Genomic DNA, 22,246 nt, shown 5'->3' on the forward strand with positions numbered 1-22,246 from the left:
GGCCGCCATGGCGCGGAGAGCGGCCTTGGGGGAGCGGGTGGCCGCTGGGGCAGCAGGCCCCCCGGGCAGGGCCGGGCCGGGGCGGCGGGGCCCCTGTGTCGCCGAGCGCCTTGTGGCGCGGCCCTGCGCCCCGGCGTTCGCCCTGAAGGGCCCGGTGTGGGCGTGTGGCCTGTCGGGGGGAGGACGAGGCGACCCGCTGAAGGCTGCTCGGGTTCATAAAAACGGTGGCTGGGCGAGTCGTGCCCTTGGCTGTGAGGGAAGGCGATGCGGGGCGCTAAGTAACCTACTGCGACTTCACGGCTCAGTTGGCAGCCAGAAGGCTTTTTGAAACGGAGCCACCAGCGCTGGTGACCTGGCAGCGTTGTTCATCCCCAGGTGCTTCAGAAGTACGTCCAGCACTGGGGGTATCGCAGTGTAGCGGCACCTCTCCGTCTGTTTAAAGGTTATTCGGAAGAGGTGTTGTTGGATGTTAGTATTTCTTCTAGTATTTTGGAGTGTAAAAAAAGGGTTGATCTACTTAGGCTAGATTTATGGGTGGTAGTGTGTTCTTTTACTATGTTAACTATGATATCTCTTTCTCTTTAGCAATGGGCTACTTTTGCCAGAGCCTGGTATCTCCTCGATGCAAAGATGCAGCCACCAGGAAAAATAGCAGCTGCAACTGTAATGAGACTTGAAGGCAGGCATAAACCTATTTATCATGCACTAAGTGAGTACTGTAGTGGATAAGAGTAAATTTGCTTTCCTTCACTTGTATTTTTCCGATTTCAGTTTTAAAATCAAGCCTGATACCTAAGGTTACGTTTTTCAATTAAATTGTAAACATCTTCACTTTCCTTCTCGTCTTTTTCCTTCATACCCCTCTACAACCTTATGTCATCTTTACCAATCCGTATAACGCTTATTATGAGTTAATAATTTTTTTTAAAATAGCTGAATTGCAGTGGGTTGTGCTTTCTTTTAAAAAAAAAGTAATCTTGAAACATGTTTCATTGCATTTATTTTAGATATAAAGGTTTAATTCACAGTGCGCATAGTGAAACACGGATGCAATTCTTTATTAGATTTTCTGAATGCTACCTTTCAGTAGCTGCACAACACAGCAGAGTCTTAGAGTGATTCTTCAGTCTGAATAATCTTGAGGCAGTGGGCACAAACTGGAACACAGGAGGTTCCCTCAGAACATCAGGAAACATTTTTTTTCCTGGGAGGGGGCTGGAAGTGGTTGCCCAAGAGATTGCGGAGTCTCCATCCTTGGAGATATTCAAAAGCTGGTACTGCTTGAGCAGGGAGGCTGGACAACGTGACCTCCAGAGGTTCCTTCCAACCTCAGCCATTCTGTGATAATGAGGCTGGAACCTGCCCTGATGCTTAAATGGGAGATGTAATCCTTGTTGAAAGAGATCTTGTTGAAATGGAAAAAAGAAATAATTTTGCTTTTCTGCAAATTAAAAGATTTAGCAGTAAAGATGTATCTGTGATCTTAATTACTTGTAATAACTGTAGTGCCTGTCTCATGGTGATGAGCATGTTATAGATAACAAAAAGGTGACCCCTCATTGATGGTACACTGTTGCGTATAATAATGCAGATTTTTCAAGAGACATTACTGAAACGTAAAGGAAGCATTAAACTTTGCAGTAATGTAGAGCATACTAAAACTATACTTGATCTGTTTTTCATAATAGCAGGTAATATTTGTAGTGTTATAAAGACGTTTCCAATACCAGAGTTCTGCTGTTGCAAATTATGTCTTATCCACAAGATGTCACTGGAGACTTAAGGCTGTTTAAAAAATAAAGCAGACGCTGACAGGAAATGTTTTTGCTTGTCCTGTGGGAAAGATCTTTGATACTTTTATGTCCACGAAGTTACAAAATCCTGGAAAGTCGTTTCAAGGATAACTTTATTTGGTCTAAAGTATTCTGTATATCAATACCAAATGCATTACATCAGAGATTGATGTAGATAGGTTACTACATTTGATACTCTCTAAAAGAGCAAGTTATGAATGAATTTGTGATTGATGTACTTAATGCTTTTTCTTTTTGAACTAGCAAGAAATATTTGAGTGTCTGTGAGATAGCAATTCCTCAGAAATAATAGCATTGTGGGGATATTTTTGTTTTATTTTAATTTGGTATCCAGGTACACTTTCATAAAATCATTATTTATTTATTGTATTGAAAAGTATCTGGAGCTAAATTTAAGCCGTGGTTAGGGAAAGAGAGAAACTTGATTTCATGTATATTTATTTTTTGGTTTAGGTATAATCTTTCATTATTCTCCACAGTTTCATATTTTTATATGTTGTTGGATCATATGCCTTAAATAAGGGGATACAACCTTGTTCAGGCGGTTTGAATCTGATTTTTTAGGTTTCTTCTGCATCTTCCCTTCTCTCTACCCTTAACACCTTGCATCTTATCTTTGTGAGTACCTTCACAATACGGAACCAAAAATATTGGGCCAAAGTCTTAAAAAATTGGGTGATCTGGTTCTTTATGTTGGATTGTGAGCAGGTATAGGTGAGCCACGTTTGTTGCTCAGGTAGGATTTGCTGCTGTTCTCTGCATCCTCAAAGGAGATGACTAGACTCGGTGGAAGTGTTCTGCAAACCTGTTCTGGCCCAGGTGTTAGTCTAGATTGCATTGTTAGTTTATAATAGCTAGAAGAAGCAGCAAAGACTTGTTTTCTAATGAAAAATTTGGCAATTAGTTTGTCAGTCTTGTGAGCTAACAGTTGGCAATATGTACCTTTAATTACTATTTACTCCTTAGTTAAAATGAAGGAGGAAAAATACATGTACCTGAAGCATGATAGGAATTACTGAAGTTAGAAATGTACAGAGATGTAAAACAGATTTATGGTGGCAACTGTTTAATCTGAAGAGGTGCAGTGTATAAGCTGTATGTAACAAATTGCATATACCATAATGCAATAGAATATACTGGCCTTACTTTTGTGTATTTCTTGAGGAAAACATACATAATTCATAGAAGAATAATTCAATATTATAGCATGAAAATTGTTGACATGCTTGAGGAACCTGGCCAAGCTCAGGAAGTGGGCCCATGTGAACCTCTTGAGGTTCCACAAAGCCAAGTGCAAGGTCCTGCACCTGCGTTGGGGCAGCCCCTAGTATCAGCACAGACTGGGGGATGAATGTACTGAGAGCAGCCCTGTGGAGAAGGACTTGGAGGTACTGGTGGATGAAAAGCTGGACATGACCCAGCAATATGCACTTGCAACCTGGAATGCCAACTGTGTCCTGGGCTGCATCAAAAGAAGCATGGTCAGCAGGTCAAGGGAGATGATTCTCCCCCTCTACTCCACTCTTGTGAGACCCCACCTGCAGTACTGCATCTGTCTCTAAGGTCCCCAACATAAGAAGGACATGGACTTGTTGGAGCCAGTCCAGAGGAGGGCCACAAAATTATTAGAGGGCTGGAGCACCTCTCCTGTGAAGACAAGCTGGGAGAGTTGGTGTTGTTCAGCCTGGAGAAGAGATGGCTCTGGGGAGACCTTATAGCAGCCTTCCAGTGCCTAAAGGGGGCCTACAACAAAGCTGGAGAGGGATTTTTTACAAGGGCCTGTAGTGACAGGACAAGGGGGAATGGCTTTAAGCTGAAAGAGGGTAGATTCAGATTGGACATAAGGAAGAAATTTTTTACTGTGAGGGTATTGAGGCAGTGGAACAGGTTGCCTGGAGAAGTTGTGGATGCCCCATCCCTGGCAGTGTTCAAAGCTAGGCTGGATGGGGCTTTGAGCAGCCTGGTTTAGTGGAAAGCGTCCCTGCCCATTCCAAGAGGGGTGGAATTAGATGACCTGTGAAGGTCCCTTCCAACCCAAACCATTCTATGTTTCTATGAACATAACCCAAAGGAAGAGTTTTCTTGTGTCATATTTTGTCATTATTTTTCAAAAGTAGGATACAATTTGACTGTGTTCTTGAGATAGTAAATAGTTTTGCTTTCTTCCTATTAAGTGTAGCCATCCATGAGGTGGTGGGAACAATACTATTGAAAGACCAGAGGAAAATTATGTATTAATTTGAAGGAGACATTAGCTGTCCTTAAGTTCAATCTAATTTAAGAAGAACAGATTGCAGTCATTGTTCAGGTAGTGTGTAAGTGTCCTGGTTAGTTTTTCTTCTGGCTTGTAATTGTTCATAACTGATCTATTGGTGTATGGAATTGTTAATTCAGTATTTATGCAAGTGGAGAACTATTGGCAAAAATTGCCTTAGATGAACTTATTCTGTCACCTTGTGAACAAATAACAAAAAAAAAAAGGCACAAGGTCAAGTGTCAGTTCTCTGACGTTTATTTGGACATACGGTGTTTTTAGAACTGGTCTGTCAGTAGTGAAAGGCTGCGGCAATGAAGATGTTTAAATTGTGTTTACATTTTAGCTGTAGTTGAAAGTAGAACTTTAAAAGAACACAAGATTAAGAAACAGTAGAAAACTTAATTAAGGTGTGAAATTTGCATTGATTAATTATATGGTCCTATAAAAAATGGATGCTCAGTTTAAGTCCTTCTTACTGTAGCTGCTTTGTGACCAACTCAAAAATGTTTAAATCAAATGAGCCTCTTCACATACTTTTCTGTTGTTCTAATATGGTAATGCATATGAGAATGAACTTTGGACAGGTAATTTTCCAATTGATTGAATGGGTGGTTATAGTTTATACAGCTAATCAAGATGATTACTTCTGAAATTAAAAACTACATCTTTTTTCATAGTTGTATCATATTTTTGAGATAGTATCAGTTTTACTGGCATTTTATTAGTAAAGATCTATTAAAGTTAGGGTTTCTGGCAAGGTATTGGTGATAGATTATAGACTTAGCACTTTTAAAACTTTTGATGTGAAAGTTGCTGATGTAACACTAAGCAAATCTGTATGTGCTCTAACATTAATTTCTGCTTGATTGGTGAAAATGTGGGCTTTTTGCCTGAGAGCATTGTTTTATTTTTTGTGGGGCTTCCCCCTCCCCAGTCTTTTTGTTCCTTTTATATGTTTAGCCCTACACTGTAATTATTTAATGTAACTGTTTTACTTATCCAAAATATTCAGTCCTCCAGTAAGCCTTGGTACTGTTTTTATGAAAAACTAAATTAAACAAATATTTAAGATTATTAAGTTGTTTAGAACTAACCCTTTTTTTATTCTGGGTGTGTTGAGATATAGGTGCATATGCTGCATAATGTCTTGAATAAAATAATACACTTGCCTGTAAGCCAGGTTTCCAGAACTTAGCTGAATAATTGCAACGCTTTAATTATCTGGTCTGATGGTATTTTACCTGCTCACTTGCCTTCTAACCTGACAGTACTAACAAAAATAGTAGTTAGGGTTGGGATTTAAGTGCAGATTTGGATGGTGTGACTCTAAAAGCTCAGATCTTTAAATCTGAGCTTTATGAAGTGCGTGCTTATGTGCTACTTTGTATGTATCGCACATTTTATAGTTGTTGGTTTGGTTGATTATCGGTATGGTTTTGTTAATACTTTCCCCCAATTTGTACCTTGTAGGTGACTGCGGAGATCATGTTGTCATAATAAATACAAGACATATTGCCTTCTCTGGTAACAAATGGGAACAGAAAGTATATTCTTCACATACTGGGTAAGCTTTATAATAAATATTCAAATGAGCTAGTGGTAAACAATGACATATTTTCTTAATAGTTAAAGTCTTTTTTTCGCATGTTGGTTCAAAAGGGAATTCCTGCTTACATGTTTTGGGCTTTGTTTGCATGTGTTACAATGTTTAAATTTTTCTTTTTTCCTTTCTTTTCCTTTTCTTTCTACACACCCCACCACCCACCCCCACCCTCAGTGAATGTTGTTAGGGAAATAATCTAACTCAAAAGTTGTCAGAGCATAGCAGACTTGGTGAGGCAGGTTGTTTTGTATGAATCCATGAACCCAATGATCAGGACTGTTCTGTTTACTAAGCAGTAGAAGGCATTCCTGTTGGCGCTACACATCTAAGATATGTACAGTTACCAACTTCAATTACTTTATCCTACCTGTGCCTGTTTACCTAGAAGTAAATATCAAGATTGATATATTCTTCAACCAGAGAATGGGGAGGGAAAAAAAAGGGAAATTGGAAAAACTAGTAAGAAATCAAATACACTCAAGATGTACTGATATTTACAATAGTGTTCTATGTATTATTCTGGCAGACGTAACTTGTTTACAGATGGAAGTGCAATGATCAGTTACAGAGGGTATGGCAATGATTGGTTTAGTACTTCTATTTTATACAATGACAACACTAGGTAATATCTTTTAAGTATCAAAATATATCCCATTGGGAGATGAATAAATCATACTGAGAAAGCTAATGTTGCTAGTACTAATATTTCAGTCCTGAAATTCCTTTGCTGAATTGCTGAGAAGTTCTTATTTGTAGTTGATGGAAATTAATGCACTTCTTATCTCCCTCCCACCCCTATGACTTCTTAAAATTTTCCACTAAAAATTCTGTGTAAGTTAAAGCACTTGCTTGAGTACCTAAGTTGGTTTTGAGTGAATGGAATGAATTGTACAATTAAAGCAAATGCTTAAATCTGTGCAGCTCCCTAAGTGGAGCTGTTTTAATTATGTTGGGTTTATTTTCATTTCACTTAGGTTGATACCTAATAATGTAATTAAATTGAAACTAGACCCAAGTTTACCTGATGTCCAGGTAATTTCTTGTACCACTGTATCATTCATGTAAAGTATATGCATAAATGTGAATTAGTGCAAGTTACCATATCACATAGACTTAAAAAAGATGGACGCATTACAGCAGTAAAAGTCAAATTTTATTACTGTAGATATGCCAAATCATGCTAAGCTTTATTTAAAATAGTAAGAAAATAATAAATACTGTTCAAAATGGTTGTCTTGTATGTCAGCCACAGACTGGTTGTGAGTCTTGATCATCTTGAAATATTTCCAAGTTTTGCATACCTTACTCCCATTGTATTCTGTAGCTGTGGTGGTGTATTGAATAAGCAGTTCTGAAAACATACCCATCTGCTTATGAAGCATAAACTGTTTAATACTCAAGTGAATAAATAAGAAAGTACAAATGGCATTGAACTGAGATACTTAACAGGATAGAATCTTTCTAGTAAAATACAGTTGTTGGTCTCCTGACAAAAACTTGCTTTTTTGAAGGTTTATAATAGCGTTACAGTATGGTTCAGGATGTGGCGATGTTTGCGTTAACATCATGCGTGAGCACATAGCATTAAGGTTGTGTGTGTTCTGTTTTTCTAGCTATCCTGGTGGTTTCAAACAACTGACAGCAACTCAGCTGCACTTAAAGGATCCAACTGCTGTGAGTGTTTCCCCTTCCCTTTCATTTGTAAAGCTGATTTGTTTTCATTTAATTAGTTCTCCTAAACAAAGGGGATTAGTTACCTACATGTCTAAAGCTAAACTACAAACATTCTGCTAAGGGCTCTTGGATGCTTAGCTTGTGACAGTGTTTTTGTAAACAGCTGTGTTTTGAGGGTAGGATTCTGCATTTTTGTGATTCTTCCATGCTGCCCAAATGAGCAAATCAAGTTCATTTGCTTCACTCATTTTTGACGGATTCATTTGCTTTTAGTTTCAGGGGTCTGACCTTTCTCGTAAGCAAACTGCCTCAAGTTAAGCCTAACTAAGCTGTATTTCAGCTTAAGAACCCTACTATTTTTAAGAGCCAGCAAGAATAATGCTAATGTTAAAAATTGTTAGAACGTACACCTGCTTCTTTCTTCCAGTAAAATTCAACTGTAATTTCTGTAAAATGTTTAGCATTTTTTAAATCTTTTTGGCAATGCTGTGTGTTTATGGTCTGTTGGAAATGATGATTACATTGAACTTAAGCTGTTTTACTAAACATCTGTACTAGACTGCTATAAATTTTGAACATCAGTGTTGATGTGTTCATTACTGATTAAAAAAATAGGATGCTAGATATGAACATTTTGGGATGTTTACTTACATACTATTCTGAATGGTCTGCCCTGGAGGACTGAATTTTCTAAGTACTAGTGTTTCAGAACATGATACGAGGCCCACAAAGGCTGACAGATACCTGCATTTATTTTTGTCTTTGAAATGCTTTGGCTTGGTTTACCTTACATAGAAAATATAAAAATGCTTCTTCCTTTTCCTAGTGAAGTTTTATCTGCTGTAAATTCTGGGTTTTGTCAATTATTCATTTTTTTGTTTTTATCTATGACTTGGAACTCCTGGTTTGTCCCAAGACTCCCTTATACAAGGTGTTCTACAAGTACTCAATAAAAAAAGCAGTCCGCTGTATGAATATGCCTGGTTTTCAGTTTTACTTTTGCAGTTCCTTTCTTTATTTAAAGTCAAATGAAATCCCACAGTTCAGTATTATTTTCTGTCTAGAATTTTTCAAAACAAATGCTTTTGAGAACAGGCTCTAAGATCATTGTAGTGCCTTAGGGAATTATTATTGGTAGTTCCACATCTAAAATGGGCTGTCCAACCTTTTCCATTTGAGCTTCAGGCAGGTGCTGTGCACGGGGAGGCAGTATTGCACAACTTGTTTGTCAGGGCCTGAGGACTGGATGTTCTATAAATTATCTTCTGGCAGTTATTCTGAAATACCTCTTTCCTTGCCAGACTCATAGATGAATTTCTGTGCAAACAGAGGAGGATTAAATGAATTTCCAATAACTAAAGCATGTTGGACAGAGGCTCAGCAAATGGTGATGTGGCTCAAGGGTTGGACTAATTTAGCAAGAGAAACTTTTTTATAAACAGAATTGTAGAGACCCCTCAGCGATTAACTCTTTCATTCTGTTGAAGATGAAGCATTTGGATATATACACACACACACCCATAAAGATAACCTTATGTGTATTTTTGTCATAAATAATAGCAGTGTATGGTAATTTAACATGATATATTCTGTAGATGTACCTGTTACAGGTTTTGACTTGCATGTGATTTTATGGCTAGAAACATTTATTTACTAGTTGAATTGTATTGGTATGAAATAGATTGGGGTATGACAAAGATGGAAATTATGGTGTATTATTAACAAGTTTTATGTTTAGAACTAGCTATTAAAACCTGGAAAAGGATTACTTTTTCCTATGAATATGAAAAAGAAAACAATGCCTAGCCTAAGTAGCATTTGGATCTTAAAAATGTGATCTAAACGACACACAGGTATTGTGGAAACGTTTATAAATCACCTTATTTCACGTCTTTTGAATTAAAGAGAGACCTTTTCTCTTTTAAGCATGTTAAATGCAATTCCTGTGAAGCCAGTGGAATTAGGTAGGTTGTAGGAAGCAGACTGTGTCTTTCAGTGGAATCAGTCTTCATTCTGTAAAACATTTTTGTCCTGGAGGCTGTTGCTTTTTCTCTGCCCTTGGTCCTGTTGTCTCCTGCTAGCTCATCCTGGTAGTGTTTCATTAGATGAGTCAACGTTATTTTGGGGAATAGTGCTGTTACAGAAATTAAGGTGTTATATTAATGGAAGAGACTACTTCCAAGGAAAAGGATGTTGATACAACACCTTGTAAACTTGTGTTACACAGAGATTTTGCAATGGGTATGACTATTTTCGGTTTATGTAAGGAATAGATTAAAGCTTCTAGGGTTCTGTGAGTGTTTGTATCTAGTAGAACTGCAGTACTGCTTAGCACTGTCTTTACTTACATGTATCTAAATTCAAACATACCAAACCCCAAGATAAATATTTTTCTATTACAGTTTTGTTTAAATGTAGTTTCCAGTATACAGAGAGACTGGTTTTAGGAAAAAAAAAAAACAACAACTTGTACGCAGGTAATAGCAAATTAAAAAAGTTATAATGAGTAATTTGATGTAAAATCGTATAGTTTATGCACACATGGGGGGCTGAAAGTCATAAGTTGTCAGAATTTAGACATGTTTACTGCAGTATCATCCCTGAACATTTCTGCTTCCTTCATAAGACACCAAGACAGGGATGGATGATGATCTGATATTTTTGCTTAATGGAAACTGATGTCATTGTATATATCTTACTAACTTTGGACCTTTATATTCCTTGCAGGTAGCAGTTAGTGCTTCGGAAGGATTTATGCTGAGTTTTGAATGTGCACGTGCATTTTTTCATAGGATCATAGGGTTTCAGGTTGGAGAGAACCTTGGGAGATCTCTAGTCCAGCCTTCTACTCAAAGCAGTGTCAGCTCTTAGGTCCAATAAGGCTTACCTAGACTGGTCTTGAAAGGCTCCTTCTTGCTTGAAAAGAATAAAAAAACCCTTGTGCCTATTTTAAGTGTTTAATCTCAGATGCATAATTTTGTGCTTGAGACTGACAAAATATTATGAGTTTTTTCCACTTCTAAGTACCTTTTATGTTAATATGGGGCAGCAAATACAAAAAGTCTGCATAGTTGATGTTTTGTATAGAACTTAAAAGTTCTGTGTTTATTGTGCCAAGTTTTTCAGTACTTTGGAAAAATTTGTTTTTATGGAAGGGTAAAAATTATAATGTTTAGCCAAAAAGATATAAAAAGTAAATAGTCTAGTGCATTTTTACCTTTAGTATCTTTGAGTTCCTTTGGGAGGCATGGGGAGAGGAATGTCTGTGAATCTATTTAAAATTTCTAGTATTTTCAGTTGTCTGCTCTTCTGGAGAATAGCAGGGAATAGCTCTTGTCTATTGGACTTGGCCAGGCTGCTTTAGGAAGTGCTTATTGTAGAAAAAAATAGCTTCTTCACAGTTCAGCCTTTTCTTTATATGACTTGGATTTAGTGTAAATTCTTGGACCACCCATAGGCAAGAGTATTAAATATGTTCTTTAGGTGCAGCATAACAGCTTGTTGCTGTAGTTCAAAACAGCCTCTCCATTTTTCAGGTTAATATAGTACTAATATATTTGTACATATATATATTTCTGTCCCTTAGGATACATATTAGCGGACATGACATTCCACTGTAGGTTGCTAAAAACCAATACCTATTTTGAAAGGTTTGGTGTATTTTCTTTGCCAAGAGAGTCCTGAAAATAAAGGAAACTGGTAAACTTTTTTTTTACTTGAGATGCAGGTGTTTGGAATGCATAGAAGTTTGGGGGTTTCTGGTTTGTTTTCGATAAAGTTTGCAGAGGTTTTGTTTAGCTGGGAAAGTGCTGATAGGCATGAGACCAACAGTTTAAAAATTAGACTTCAAAGTACTTGATACAGGAAGGCTAAAAGATGTACTTCTAAATCTCACAGATTTGAGAAGCAAAGATTACTTGGAAGAAAACTTTCTGGAAAAATCTTACAGCTTTTAACTAAAATGCCTGCAGAATATGTTGACAGATCTAATCTGTAGAGCTAGGTGGTAATTGCTTTTTTTTCTTCTTTTTTTTTTCTTTTTTTTTTCTCCTGCATCGGAAACTCCCCCCCAAAAGGAAAAGAAGAAATAATGTTTGGCTAGTACCAAATGCTCAGTGAGAGGATTGACCTTCGCAGTAGTCAGAAGCTGTATTGCCTCTGACAAAGAAATAATGGACAATAATTGTTCAAAGTGAATGTTACCTGCTAGGGAAGATTATTAAGGAAGGCAGGGTAGCTCTATGGAAATCTGCTGTGAGGAAGCCTCCGGGGGTGTCAGAGTTCTGGTTTGTTCAGCTGCTGGCACTGATATGAAGTGGCTTAAAATGTTTTAATTCTCCTTTTGAATGCTTTTTAGCAACTGCTTGCATGTATAGACTTGCCATTATATCTGCATAATAATGATCTTTTGAAGAAAAGCTCAGACAGAAAACATGGGTAAATCTTGCTGTTGGTATTTGAAAGCCTATTTTCTATTCACGAGTAAGGGATAGCTGCTATAATAGTATGTACATACTAAAAGTCAGTTACTGAAACACCAGATATAATAGTGTTTTCTTTTATTAGTATGGAGTAATGTTTTTTAATTAAGTAGAGCAAAACTTCAAAATCTCAACTAGTAGGCACACAGAAGTTGTATGGCTTGGGGAGGAGAATATTGTTATGGAACCTGTTATCGTAAAACCTTTAGGTGCTCTAAATAAGTCTTAGATCTGGCTTGGTCTTCTGCTTCGTGGTAGATAAAAATAAATATTTTTTCATTAAAAAATCTTAATATATTTCTTGAATTTGCAAGGCAAATGAATATATTAATTTTAAGAACACATTGAACCTCTAAGCTTTTAATTGCTGAACAGCAGTGGAAAGCAAAATGGCATGTGATACAAGTTTACTTTGTGACCAAATGATTCTGAACCGGCAGTATTAAGTACATTCATTGTTGCTGTATTACTCCAACACTTGTCAAAGGTTGAAAGGTGGAGTTCTTTGTATGCTTTTATAACAAGTGGCAAAAAGAACAGTATCATATATGGAACAGAAAACTAAGAACTAGTAGAAGGAAAACATAGTATCAAGCTGTACCTCCAAGTAACTGGTGTCTCTTTTGAAATTCTTTTGATGATTTTTTTTTTTTGGTTGGTTTTTTGGGGGTGGCTTTTTTTTTTGTTTTTTTGGGGGGTTGGTTTTGTTGTTTGGGTGTTTGGGGTTTTTTTTGTACGCCCTGTAATTAATCACTATATTTTCTCTGGAGCGCTGTGTCCTTCCCATGTTCTAGCATTGCTTCCTGGTGATTATTGGACTTAATTCAGCTGTAAGGGTAGACTCTTTTCTGGAAATTCAGCCAATTATTTAGTGCTTCTCAGGACCAGGAGTGGTATTGCTTTGTTGATTTCCTTCTTCAAAGTATGTTATATCTGGCAAGGAATCTTTCTCAGAACTTACTTTCCATCAGGCATAGCCCGCAACTTGCATATGAGCCAAAGTATCACAAAAATTGCAATGTTCAAGCCTCACACAGTGTTTCAAATAGATATATTTTTAATTCATTTGTACTCAAAAAATGTTAGACTATGTAGTAAGGGACTGAAAGTGCAAGAGTTTTACTAGAGCTGCCTTCAGATTCCTTTTCTCCTAATTAGCCCTTTAAATTGGAAACTAAAAACATAATGTCATACAACTGTGTGATTAAGAGCATGTCTGTGCTGTGAGTATATAATTTAACCAACATGGAAAGAAGATATTGCGATATTCAAGATGACAGTTGCAACTACAGCCAATAGGAATTTTGTAATTCAAAAGAAATTGGAGCAAACAGCATGCCAGTACTTCAAAAATTCCCAAATAGTAACACTGGTGGCTGTATACATCTGATGGTGGATGACTTTACCTGCTGCAGAAAGTGTCATGGCTTTTAGGAGTGAGTATATATGAGGATATGGAATTTTACAGGTTGCTAGTACTAAAGATGAAGGACTGGGGAGAGGAGGCAGTAGGTATCTATAAATAACGGAATAAACTGTTAAACTGTGCTAACTAGTTTTAAACTAATAAAGCGGTTGCAGACACCTGTGGGTAGATAGACCTGTTTGCCAGTTTGAAATCTCAAAGAAATCAACAGGGTTTTATACTTTTCACTTAAAACTAAACTCTTATTTTAATAGTTTAAAATAAGCATAATCAAATAGAAAACAATAGGAATTGTCTTTTCTTAGAAGTGTATTGCAAACATACAGAAAAAAAATTTGTTGTTAATTCGTTAAAGAAACATCATGTTCTGATGTGTGTTTTCAGGGAGCATTGAATCTGGGTTTGGGTTTTGAATGAGCTCAGTAGCAGACTTTTTTCTTGCAATTCCTCACCTTCTTACTTAGTGTTGGTGTATTTTTACTAAAACTTAAGCATGTTCAGGTAACAGGAGAGCCCTTACTTAACAACCTATAAATATGGCTGGTTGGATCTGCCTTTTCTGTTACACAACCTTGCTCAAGTTGCAGAGGCAGTCTATACAACTTCAGTTAAGCCTGTACTTAACATCTTTGTAAGTAAGATGTACTTAACATCTTTGACTTGTCATCACACGGTTAGAGTGAGGTTCTGGCTGTAGGCAGAATTTTGGGCAAGGAGTTGGATGTAAACTTGGTCTTTCCAGGAGCTGGGTTTGGATTTGCTTTGGCTCATAGAAAAGTCTTTGAGGCAGAAGTTACAATGAAGGAAGCTAGAGGTTTTCCAGTACTACCTTCTCTGTCCTAGCTCCCTGTATGGCCTTGCAGTAAAGCAATAATAAAAGTACTGAATAGTAGGACCTTTAAAATTCACGCTCTGGCTTCCTTAGTAACACGTGTATTTGGCTTTTTACAAGTCCCAAAAAATAGTTTATTACCATCTTTACACTCCTTTTATTTTTTATTTTTTATTTTTTCTCTTTTTTTTTTTTTTTTTTTTTTTCTTGACCAAGGTGAATGAGCTTCAGGGGTAGGAGGTATAAATCTGCCTTTGACCTGTTCCAGCAAGGAAATTATGATCTGCTGCAGAAGCCAAGACTTTGTTCCCTCTTTGCCCCTACCATGAGTTGCTGGGGCAGGGAACATGCATGCTCAAACCCAAGATTATTGTTCTCCACATGGGTGTAACATATAGTTGGCAATATTTTCAAGTGGCTTGGACATTAAAGGCCCTGTAATAACATGCAGATGTACCAAAGCATTATGCTTATTGCACTTAGCATACTTGTTTATAGAAACTGTTGTTGAATATATAATTATCCACGATCATTCTTTATTCATTATAATTCTCCAAGTCCTGCTTTTATGTTAGTCTGCTGTGACCTGAGGTTGTCAGTTCTGCAGTGACTGTACACAACGTTAAAAGTATTTCTTCATTGTTTAACTTAAGCATATAAATCATTCTTTTCCAGTGTGACTTTTAATAGGCACATTAGTACAACTGAACTGTTCTCTTTGTAATGTGGCTAAAAAATTCATCTCACATTCACCAGGCAGAAGTATCTACAACCAGAATAGACCAGCTGTTTGTCTAGGTCACTGGTTTGTTTCAACAGATGTCTACGCCACATGCTGTGCAGGAAGAAGAAAAATCAGACACAAACATTGATTAAAGAAGTGAAATATTTAACGAAGTTCATTAAAATATATTAAAGTCTTTTTTTTTTATTGGAGTGACATTAAATAACTAGCTCTGTGCATCTGTAGGTCATAGGTCATATGTTGGAACATGTGTATGTACAGTTTATTAATCTAAGGAATTAACACTGGTTCTATCACAGTCTGAAGCTACAAGTAATTTGTAGGTAAAGAAAAAAATGCACAGTTAGGCAATATGTTATGAAGAATCTGTTTTATGTTTCATCTATTTTGATCTTTCATTGGCTATAAGGAAGAATAGCAGGTAGAAGGAAAAATAAGCGTATGAGATGAAAATTGCTAATGATGAAAGGGCTGTTCACATGAGCCGCTGTTAATTTCTATGTATTTTCTTATGTTGGTATGGTGTCTCACCTGATTTTCAGTATTCAGTGAAGTAAATCAGTGAAGTTTCATTTTCTGTCTTCATCTTGCCTTTGTCTGAGGACATGGTAGAGTGACCTAAATAAACTGTAGTTTGCTGTACAGGCATGAAGAGTTTTTGTCCCTAAAAGCATTGGTCTTCATTTTTGTTTTTTAATAGTTACCTTCTCTAATAAATAAGTATCAGCACTATAGATTACTCTGACCTGATGTATTTCTTCTATCATCTTATTGTCCACAGATGTGTGGTACTGGCTGCATAGCATCTGAAAATCTTCATATGTGGAGGCTTCTCTAAATGCCTTCAGAGTTTCTCAAGGCATATAGTATATGTATTTATGAGGATCCTAAGACAGTGTAACTGTCTGTTACATGGCAAAATGAAAATAATACTGGGGCCACTTGAGTGTTTACTGACTTCGGGATCCAAGTAGAAATGCCTGCAAGTTTAAGAACTTACACTTGTTATTAATTTCACTTGCAACAATTAATTATTCTATCTTAACTACATGGTTCTAGCTTGGAACTCAGCATTAGTGATTGTCTCTAAAATTTCAATTTAATTCCTGTAATTAATTTTATAAAAAAAAGTAAGTTTGCTCAATACACTTTTCAAACTATCTGGATGCCTGGGAGATTTGTTTGTGCATAGTGCCCTGCATTGCAGCGTGGCTTACTGGCTTCAGTTTAACCTTGTGCTGAGTTTCTGATTTGGAGCTAGTTTGTGTCTGGGTGGCTTGGAGCACAGGCAGAGTGGTTTTTCTTTTATTTTCAAAGTTGCACGTAGGTCTACCCCTAAATGCTTTGCAGTCCTCTATGAAACCCTTTTTGTTTTCTACAGTTGAATGCCTTGTTTTACATTACAAAAGTTGCCCTTCTGTGTGAAGTCTGTAACAATGTGTTTTGCTTAAAATACAGACATCTATACTAGAGTCCAAGAGAAATCCTGTTGAATTTCGTTACTTTTCAATAAGCGTCATCCAGTGTAGATATACGATTTCTATTTGTTCCTGATGCTCGGGAGTGAGATTGTTCGTTTGGAACTAATAGCAAGGGAATAAATATATATAGTATGTTCATAATGCAATGTATTGGTATGTCATCTTTGCTTAATGTACAATACATTAATTATAAAGAAATCTAAACCACGGCAAATTACAGTGTTAAACTAGTTGCTGGGAACACTCGGTAAATTTCTTAGAGCCTTTTTTTTTCTCTCAATAATGTGTGTATATGTGTGCAATACAATGTGGAGTTACCACAAGCTTCTCTCTTTTTTTTTTCTTTTTTTTTTTTTTTTTTTTTTTAATTTAGTGATCATATGCAATCATCCACAACGCTAAATATAGCTCCTAACTTTATAAGCTGAAACTTTCTATATGGCCATTAGAGTAAGTGTTTATATCATGGGGAGTAAGTATTTCTTTTTTGAAAACAGTAAGTCTAGAGCACCTTCTGAATGTGGTGCCAGGGTTCTTCAGCACGGAAGAAGTTGACTGAAAAAGGAGTTCAGTAACTAGTGAAATGGGCAGAGGGACACACAGCTTACCTTTTTCATGTTATTTGTAGTCTGTCTGATTATTGGTTGCCATGTTATCTTTCCTCAGATTGTTAAACTGACTGTTTATAGAATGCTTCCAAAAAACCTTCAGAGAAGAACTATGATGCAGAGGCTGCACCTGTTCCCAGATGATGTGAGTAGTTGTGCAGTTACATTCTCATTCCTGTGTGGTTTGGAGGTGAAGAGGGAGTCTTAGCAATAACAAAAAACACCTCTTGTCATAAGAAGGTAAATTAAGGGAAATCACACTTTTTTATTTATGTGTCTAAATGTAGTTGAAATGTTGATGCTTTTTTCCTTATTATTTCACAAAATTGTGAGATATAAGACATTCATGAGATTGTGTTCTGTATTTAGGTCAAATACTTGGCATGAAGAATGCAGTAGTACTGAGAAATATTGGTCTGGATTTGGTAGGGAGTGATGGTGTGGTTTTAAACAATCAGGTAGCTAAGACTGTTCTCACCTGCCTCAGGTTATTCCAGAAGATATACAGAACAATCTTCTACAAGAGATTCCTCAGCCACGTGTGGTCCCCAGGAGGTTAGATGAATATACACCAGAAGAAATTGCTGCGTTTCCGAAGGTTTGGATTCCGTAAGTATCTTAGATTTTTTTTTTTTAAAAGGACACATTGACTGACTATATACTGTATAGGCTCTCAAATCATCAGTAAGAAAAAAAATGTGATTATTTTTCTCTTTGTCATCTTTTTTTGGAGACAGGAGGTCATTAAAGCAAAGAATGTTCATATTAGGAGTGGTTGCTAAGGTGGTTTATTTTTTATTTCTGGCTTTTATTTTAATGAGAAAAGCTTTACTTAAAATCATGTTTTCAACTCTACTTCATCAAAATGAGTTGAGTAAAAGGTGAGCAAAATGCTTCATTACCCTATTTGAGTTGTATGTGCTGTACAATACGTAACTGTAAGCCATAGCCAAAGGAAACATCATGTGGCTCTGTGAGGGAATGAATCATTGCAGGAGGCAACCCTTCAGATTTTCTCCAGAGAAAGGGAAAGAATTCTGCTAAGTTAGACCTTGGAGAATGGATCTTTGACAGGGAACATACCACATCTTTATTTTGATAAATAGTTTCTTTTCCATGCAACCAGTTCCACAGTAATTGTGTGGCCACAAGTGAGTATTCGTGGTTTGCTTTATACCAGCACATGCAGCACTGATTCAACCTGCTAGTGAAAATAATGCGTTACAGTCAGCATTTTTTTATTAGTACCAGTATGATTTTTCTTGTGTTCATTTTGAGAGTCATATTTAGGCTCAAGATTCCATTATAGTAGTCAACAGAGAAATTTATTTTGAAAGATGTCCCCTTTCCAGATTATTCTAATGAAATTTAAAAAGAAATGTAACAAGCAGGGAGACGGGTAAAGGTATAAATAAGCTAACACCAAGACCAACTTGATGGCCTAACTCCAGCTGGATTACTGGTATTTGTATTTTTGATTAGTTTTTAAAAGGTTATGTTTCTCTTTGTCCTGTAGAAAAAATGTTCCTGTGTACTTACTCCTACGCTAATCCTAAAAAATAGCCTTAGTATGAGACTCAAATGGAATGTTATACTACTGAGTAGTTCTGCCGAACTAGATGTCGGCAGTACGTGGACAGAGGTCACCAGACATGGTAGTAGCAGCTTATTTCTCATGAGTCTCCTTAAGATACGATCTCTCAGGTGTCTTGTAGCTGAATGATTGCAGAATGCTCAAGGTTGGAAGGGACCCTGGAGGTCATCTGGTCCAACCGCTACTACTCAAGCAAGGCCATCTACAGCTGGTTGCCCAGGACCCTGTCTAGACTGTTTGTTAGTATCTCCAAGGGTGGAAACTCCACAACCTTTCTGGGCAACCCGTTCCAGTGCTGTCACCCTCACAGTAAAATAAGCGTTTCCTGATGTTCAGACGGTTCCTCCTGTGTTTCACTAAGTCATGTTCAAATCAGTAGGACTTCAAAGTGCCAGAACTGAATACTTCCTGTTTTTGCAGGAGCATTCAGTAGCTTCAAGGTAGATTTTCATGTTCAGCTGACTGCAGAAGACTATTAGAGAATGATGTGCATCATCTACATGGTTTAGATTTGTAGGTGGTAGTAACTAGATAGTAAAAAGCCTTGTACAGTAGGAAAAAAATCATTGTACACTAGCAAAACCAGTAATATTCCTTCAAACAAAGGAAGCCTTTGAATACAAAGAGAGGAGACGTTTTATGTAGCAAAGTAGTTAATCTGGAGGAACAAAGTTGAATTTAAATTAATGAAGAGAAGGGGAAGCTCACATAAGAAGAGTATTCTTGAATGGTCTGTCAGTAAAAAAAGATAGCAAATTTTTTTTAGTGCATGGCCAAAACTGTTGGTACTTTAAAAGGGGCCTGATGCTTTTTGCTTGCTAAAATTAATGTTAAAGGGTTTTTATTTTTACTTAAAGGAAATTAAACATTTTGAATTTCAGCATGTATTTTTGCTTCATTAAAAGGCATAGGCAGATAAGGGCATTTACCCTTCATAGGCAGCAGAGAGATGTGGACAAGAGATGTATCTTTTCCAGAAGAAAACTGGTAATAAGATAATGTAAATGAGCAACACTTGAGTAGGACTTTCTTGCAATTCAAAAGCAGAGTGCGTTCATAATTCCTTTTATGGACCAGCAGCTCTCACTGCTTAAGCCAGACCAATACAATTAAGAAATCCCAGGAATAGAACAAACGTCTGTATCCATTTCACATATATTTATAGGATTTATATTCCTTCGAAGGGAAAACTGAGTAATGTTCCATTGTTCTGTCATGTGTTTAACAGAAACCAAATAATTTTTTTAGTGAAACTTCTTAATGTTGTGGGCTTTTGCTTGCAAATCCTAGTAATAACAGGAGAAAGTTAGCCTGTGACATTTATCTAGTCTTAACTGCAGCTTTTTGCCTGCATAGAACTCTGTATTTATGTATTATGTGTATTTGTGCTTGCACATCCACACACATAGTAGTCATACAGAGTTGCACTGATTTTGCACAATGAGACTTTATATGTGGAATATTTTTCCTCTGCTTTTAGTAATTGAACTTGGTAAAGCATGTGATGTCATGAGGGTTGACTGTATCGCATAACTACTAAAGATGCACCCTATTTTGCTTTTGTCTTTTTGGATGTTATCCCTGTATTGCAGTTAATGTGTAGATTCTGAGTAAGAGTTTTAAGTGGATTCAGAAAAGGGAAGTGTGTGGTCACCATTGGCTATTAAATATGGTTCTCCGGTTGTGACTCGTGGCTCTGGAAGTTTTAAACAATGCTCTATATTTATCTTGTTTCTTTAACTTTTTCTCTCTCCATCTGCCACTGAGATGATGAAACTTTGATGTGACCTAGAAGGGCAGATCTTATATGTGTATAGTAAATAAACGAGCAGTTGCTAAACAGCTTGTCTTATGGTAATATTTAAAATCTATTGAATTCCTAATGTTGGGCTTCCTTTAAGTGCCACAGGAAAACAGCTGCAGGAATTAAGCAGGTAGAGTAGAGTATGCTCTGGAGTCTTCCAGATGATTGGTACCAACTTGTGCTCTTCTGCTCATTTTCATTATGTAGAATTTAATGCGTTTTTTGGTAGGAGAAATTTAAATATTGTGCAAATGTTGTATGGAGGACACCTAAAAGTGTGTTCTGCACACAAAAAAAAGCATGTTTGTTTATATATCTGTATCTAGACACTTCTTTGCCATAGGGCTTGCTTAATGTGTCTTGACTTAAGTCTTTGTTCTAAAATAGGGGAAGGGCATTGACAGAATGAAAAGAACATTTTGAAGATTACTTGGGCTTTGTCACGTTTCATGTTCTCATGAATGTGGGTAACACTTTCAAAAGCTTACTAAAAAGTCAGTTGTACTTAGGATCCTGATCCTAGATGAATCTAAAACAAAGTCTTTGTCATCTGAGACACCTCAGTGTTACAGGCCCTGTTGAAAGGGAACAAAGTCCAGTAATGATTTAAGCCCTCTTTAGGGTGCAAATAAGTAGATTGATTTTGACTATGTCTGACCTATATCAGTTATAAAAATTGCTGTGTTTGTTTTTATCCTCATTACTGGATGGAGATAAAAATGCTGATGTTTCCTGGTTCCAATGAGATTTCATTGGATTAGCCCTGAAGAAATTCAGACTCTGCACCAAAGACCAGAATTCTACAGTACATAAGAGTAAAGCTGATAAGTCTCTCATGCCATACGGTATATTATACTCTTGTATAACTGCCTTTAGTACTAATACTAATAGAGTTTCTTACATGATAATTTAGCACTGAATTGGAAACTGGTACTTAGCTTTAGATAACTAATCAAGAGTGTCCCTTTTATCAAAGGACATGGTATTATGCTGCCAGAGCTCATCTCCTCAGCGCTCAGCCACCTTACTTGGCATGTAGGTGTATGGGCAGAGAACAAGTAAACTTGATGTCATCTAATTTAGTCATTGCTGTTAAACTAAGTTTCCTAATAGCTTCATGTTAGCATTGAGGAGACTACTTGAGTGTGTTGATCCTTGGGGAAAATCTGCAGGGAGGAACAGTGTTTTGAAGGTAAATTTGAAGCTAGAATTTCCCTTCCTTTATTTCTTGGAACCATTCCCTTGAGAGGAATTCAGAGAAAATACCCATTCCCTCTGTATTTCTCTCCTTTGCAGTCTCATCCAGATCAATTTTTGGTAGGTGCTATCAGTATGTAGCCTTTTTATTCCATTCCAGTTACAGAGGCTGGGGAGTGCTGCTGCCATAGAGGCCCTGCAACTGCAGCAGATTTCGAGACTTTCAATTGTGAGGATCATAGTGCTTCTCCTATGGGAGGGGTGGGTAACTCAAGCGGGTATTCTGGTGCGAACCACCAGGGGATTGGAATAGAGGGTCTGAAACAGGTGTGACAGAATGCTAGAGAGGACTGTAATTAGCGGGCTCTGGGTGGGGTAAGGAAAAAAAAGGGAAGTTTGATAAACTTTAATGCTATGAGTGGGTAGACTGGGCCAGAAGTTTCCCCTTCAGTCAGCTACTCTAGCTAGAGACACTTTTAAAGGCAGGAAAATATACCTGACACTGCTACCATACCTTTGTTGTGTGGGGCTTCAGCCCTACCTTCTTTTCTGCTCTCAGGATCTGGTAAGTCCTAGCAGACAGATGGAAGGTGGTTATCTTCCATCTCTCCGCTAGCTGCAGGGCTTATTGCAGTAGTTGCTGTTGTAATTTCAGTTTCTTGTCCTGGCCTGTAACCAGACTATTGTGAATGTCAGTTATTAGTGTCAGATAGAAAGTTTTAATTTAACC

General features: G+C 37.1%; 1 protein-coding gene across 1 annotated transcript in view; it reads left to right on the top strand.

Annotated features, from left to right (window-relative positions):
• The window catches only part of MRPL13 (mitochondrial ribosomal protein L13), a 39,165-nt gene that overhangs the window by 217 nt on the left and 16,702 nt on the right, over positions 1 to 22,246 (top strand). Inside the window, exons 2-6 of the mRNA XM_055800424.1 lie at positions 586 to 709; positions 5,542 to 5,635; positions 7,288 to 7,348; positions 16,980 to 17,066; positions 17,409 to 17,530. Of these exons, the coding sequence (XP_055656399.1) occupies positions 586 to 709; positions 5,542 to 5,635; positions 7,288 to 7,348; positions 16,980 to 17,066; positions 17,409 to 17,530 (488 nt within the window). The remainder of the gene's footprint in view (positions 1 to 585; positions 710 to 5,541; positions 5,636 to 7,287; positions 7,349 to 16,979; positions 17,067 to 17,408; positions 17,531 to 22,246) is intronic.

The sequence above is a fragment of the Falco peregrinus genome, chromosome 3 (genome assembly GCF_023634155.1).
Source record: "Falco peregrinus isolate bFalPer1 chromosome 3, bFalPer1.pri, whole genome shotgun sequence".
Taxonomy (NCBI): Eukaryota; Metazoa; Chordata; class Aves; order Falconiformes; family Falconidae; genus Falco; species Falco peregrinus.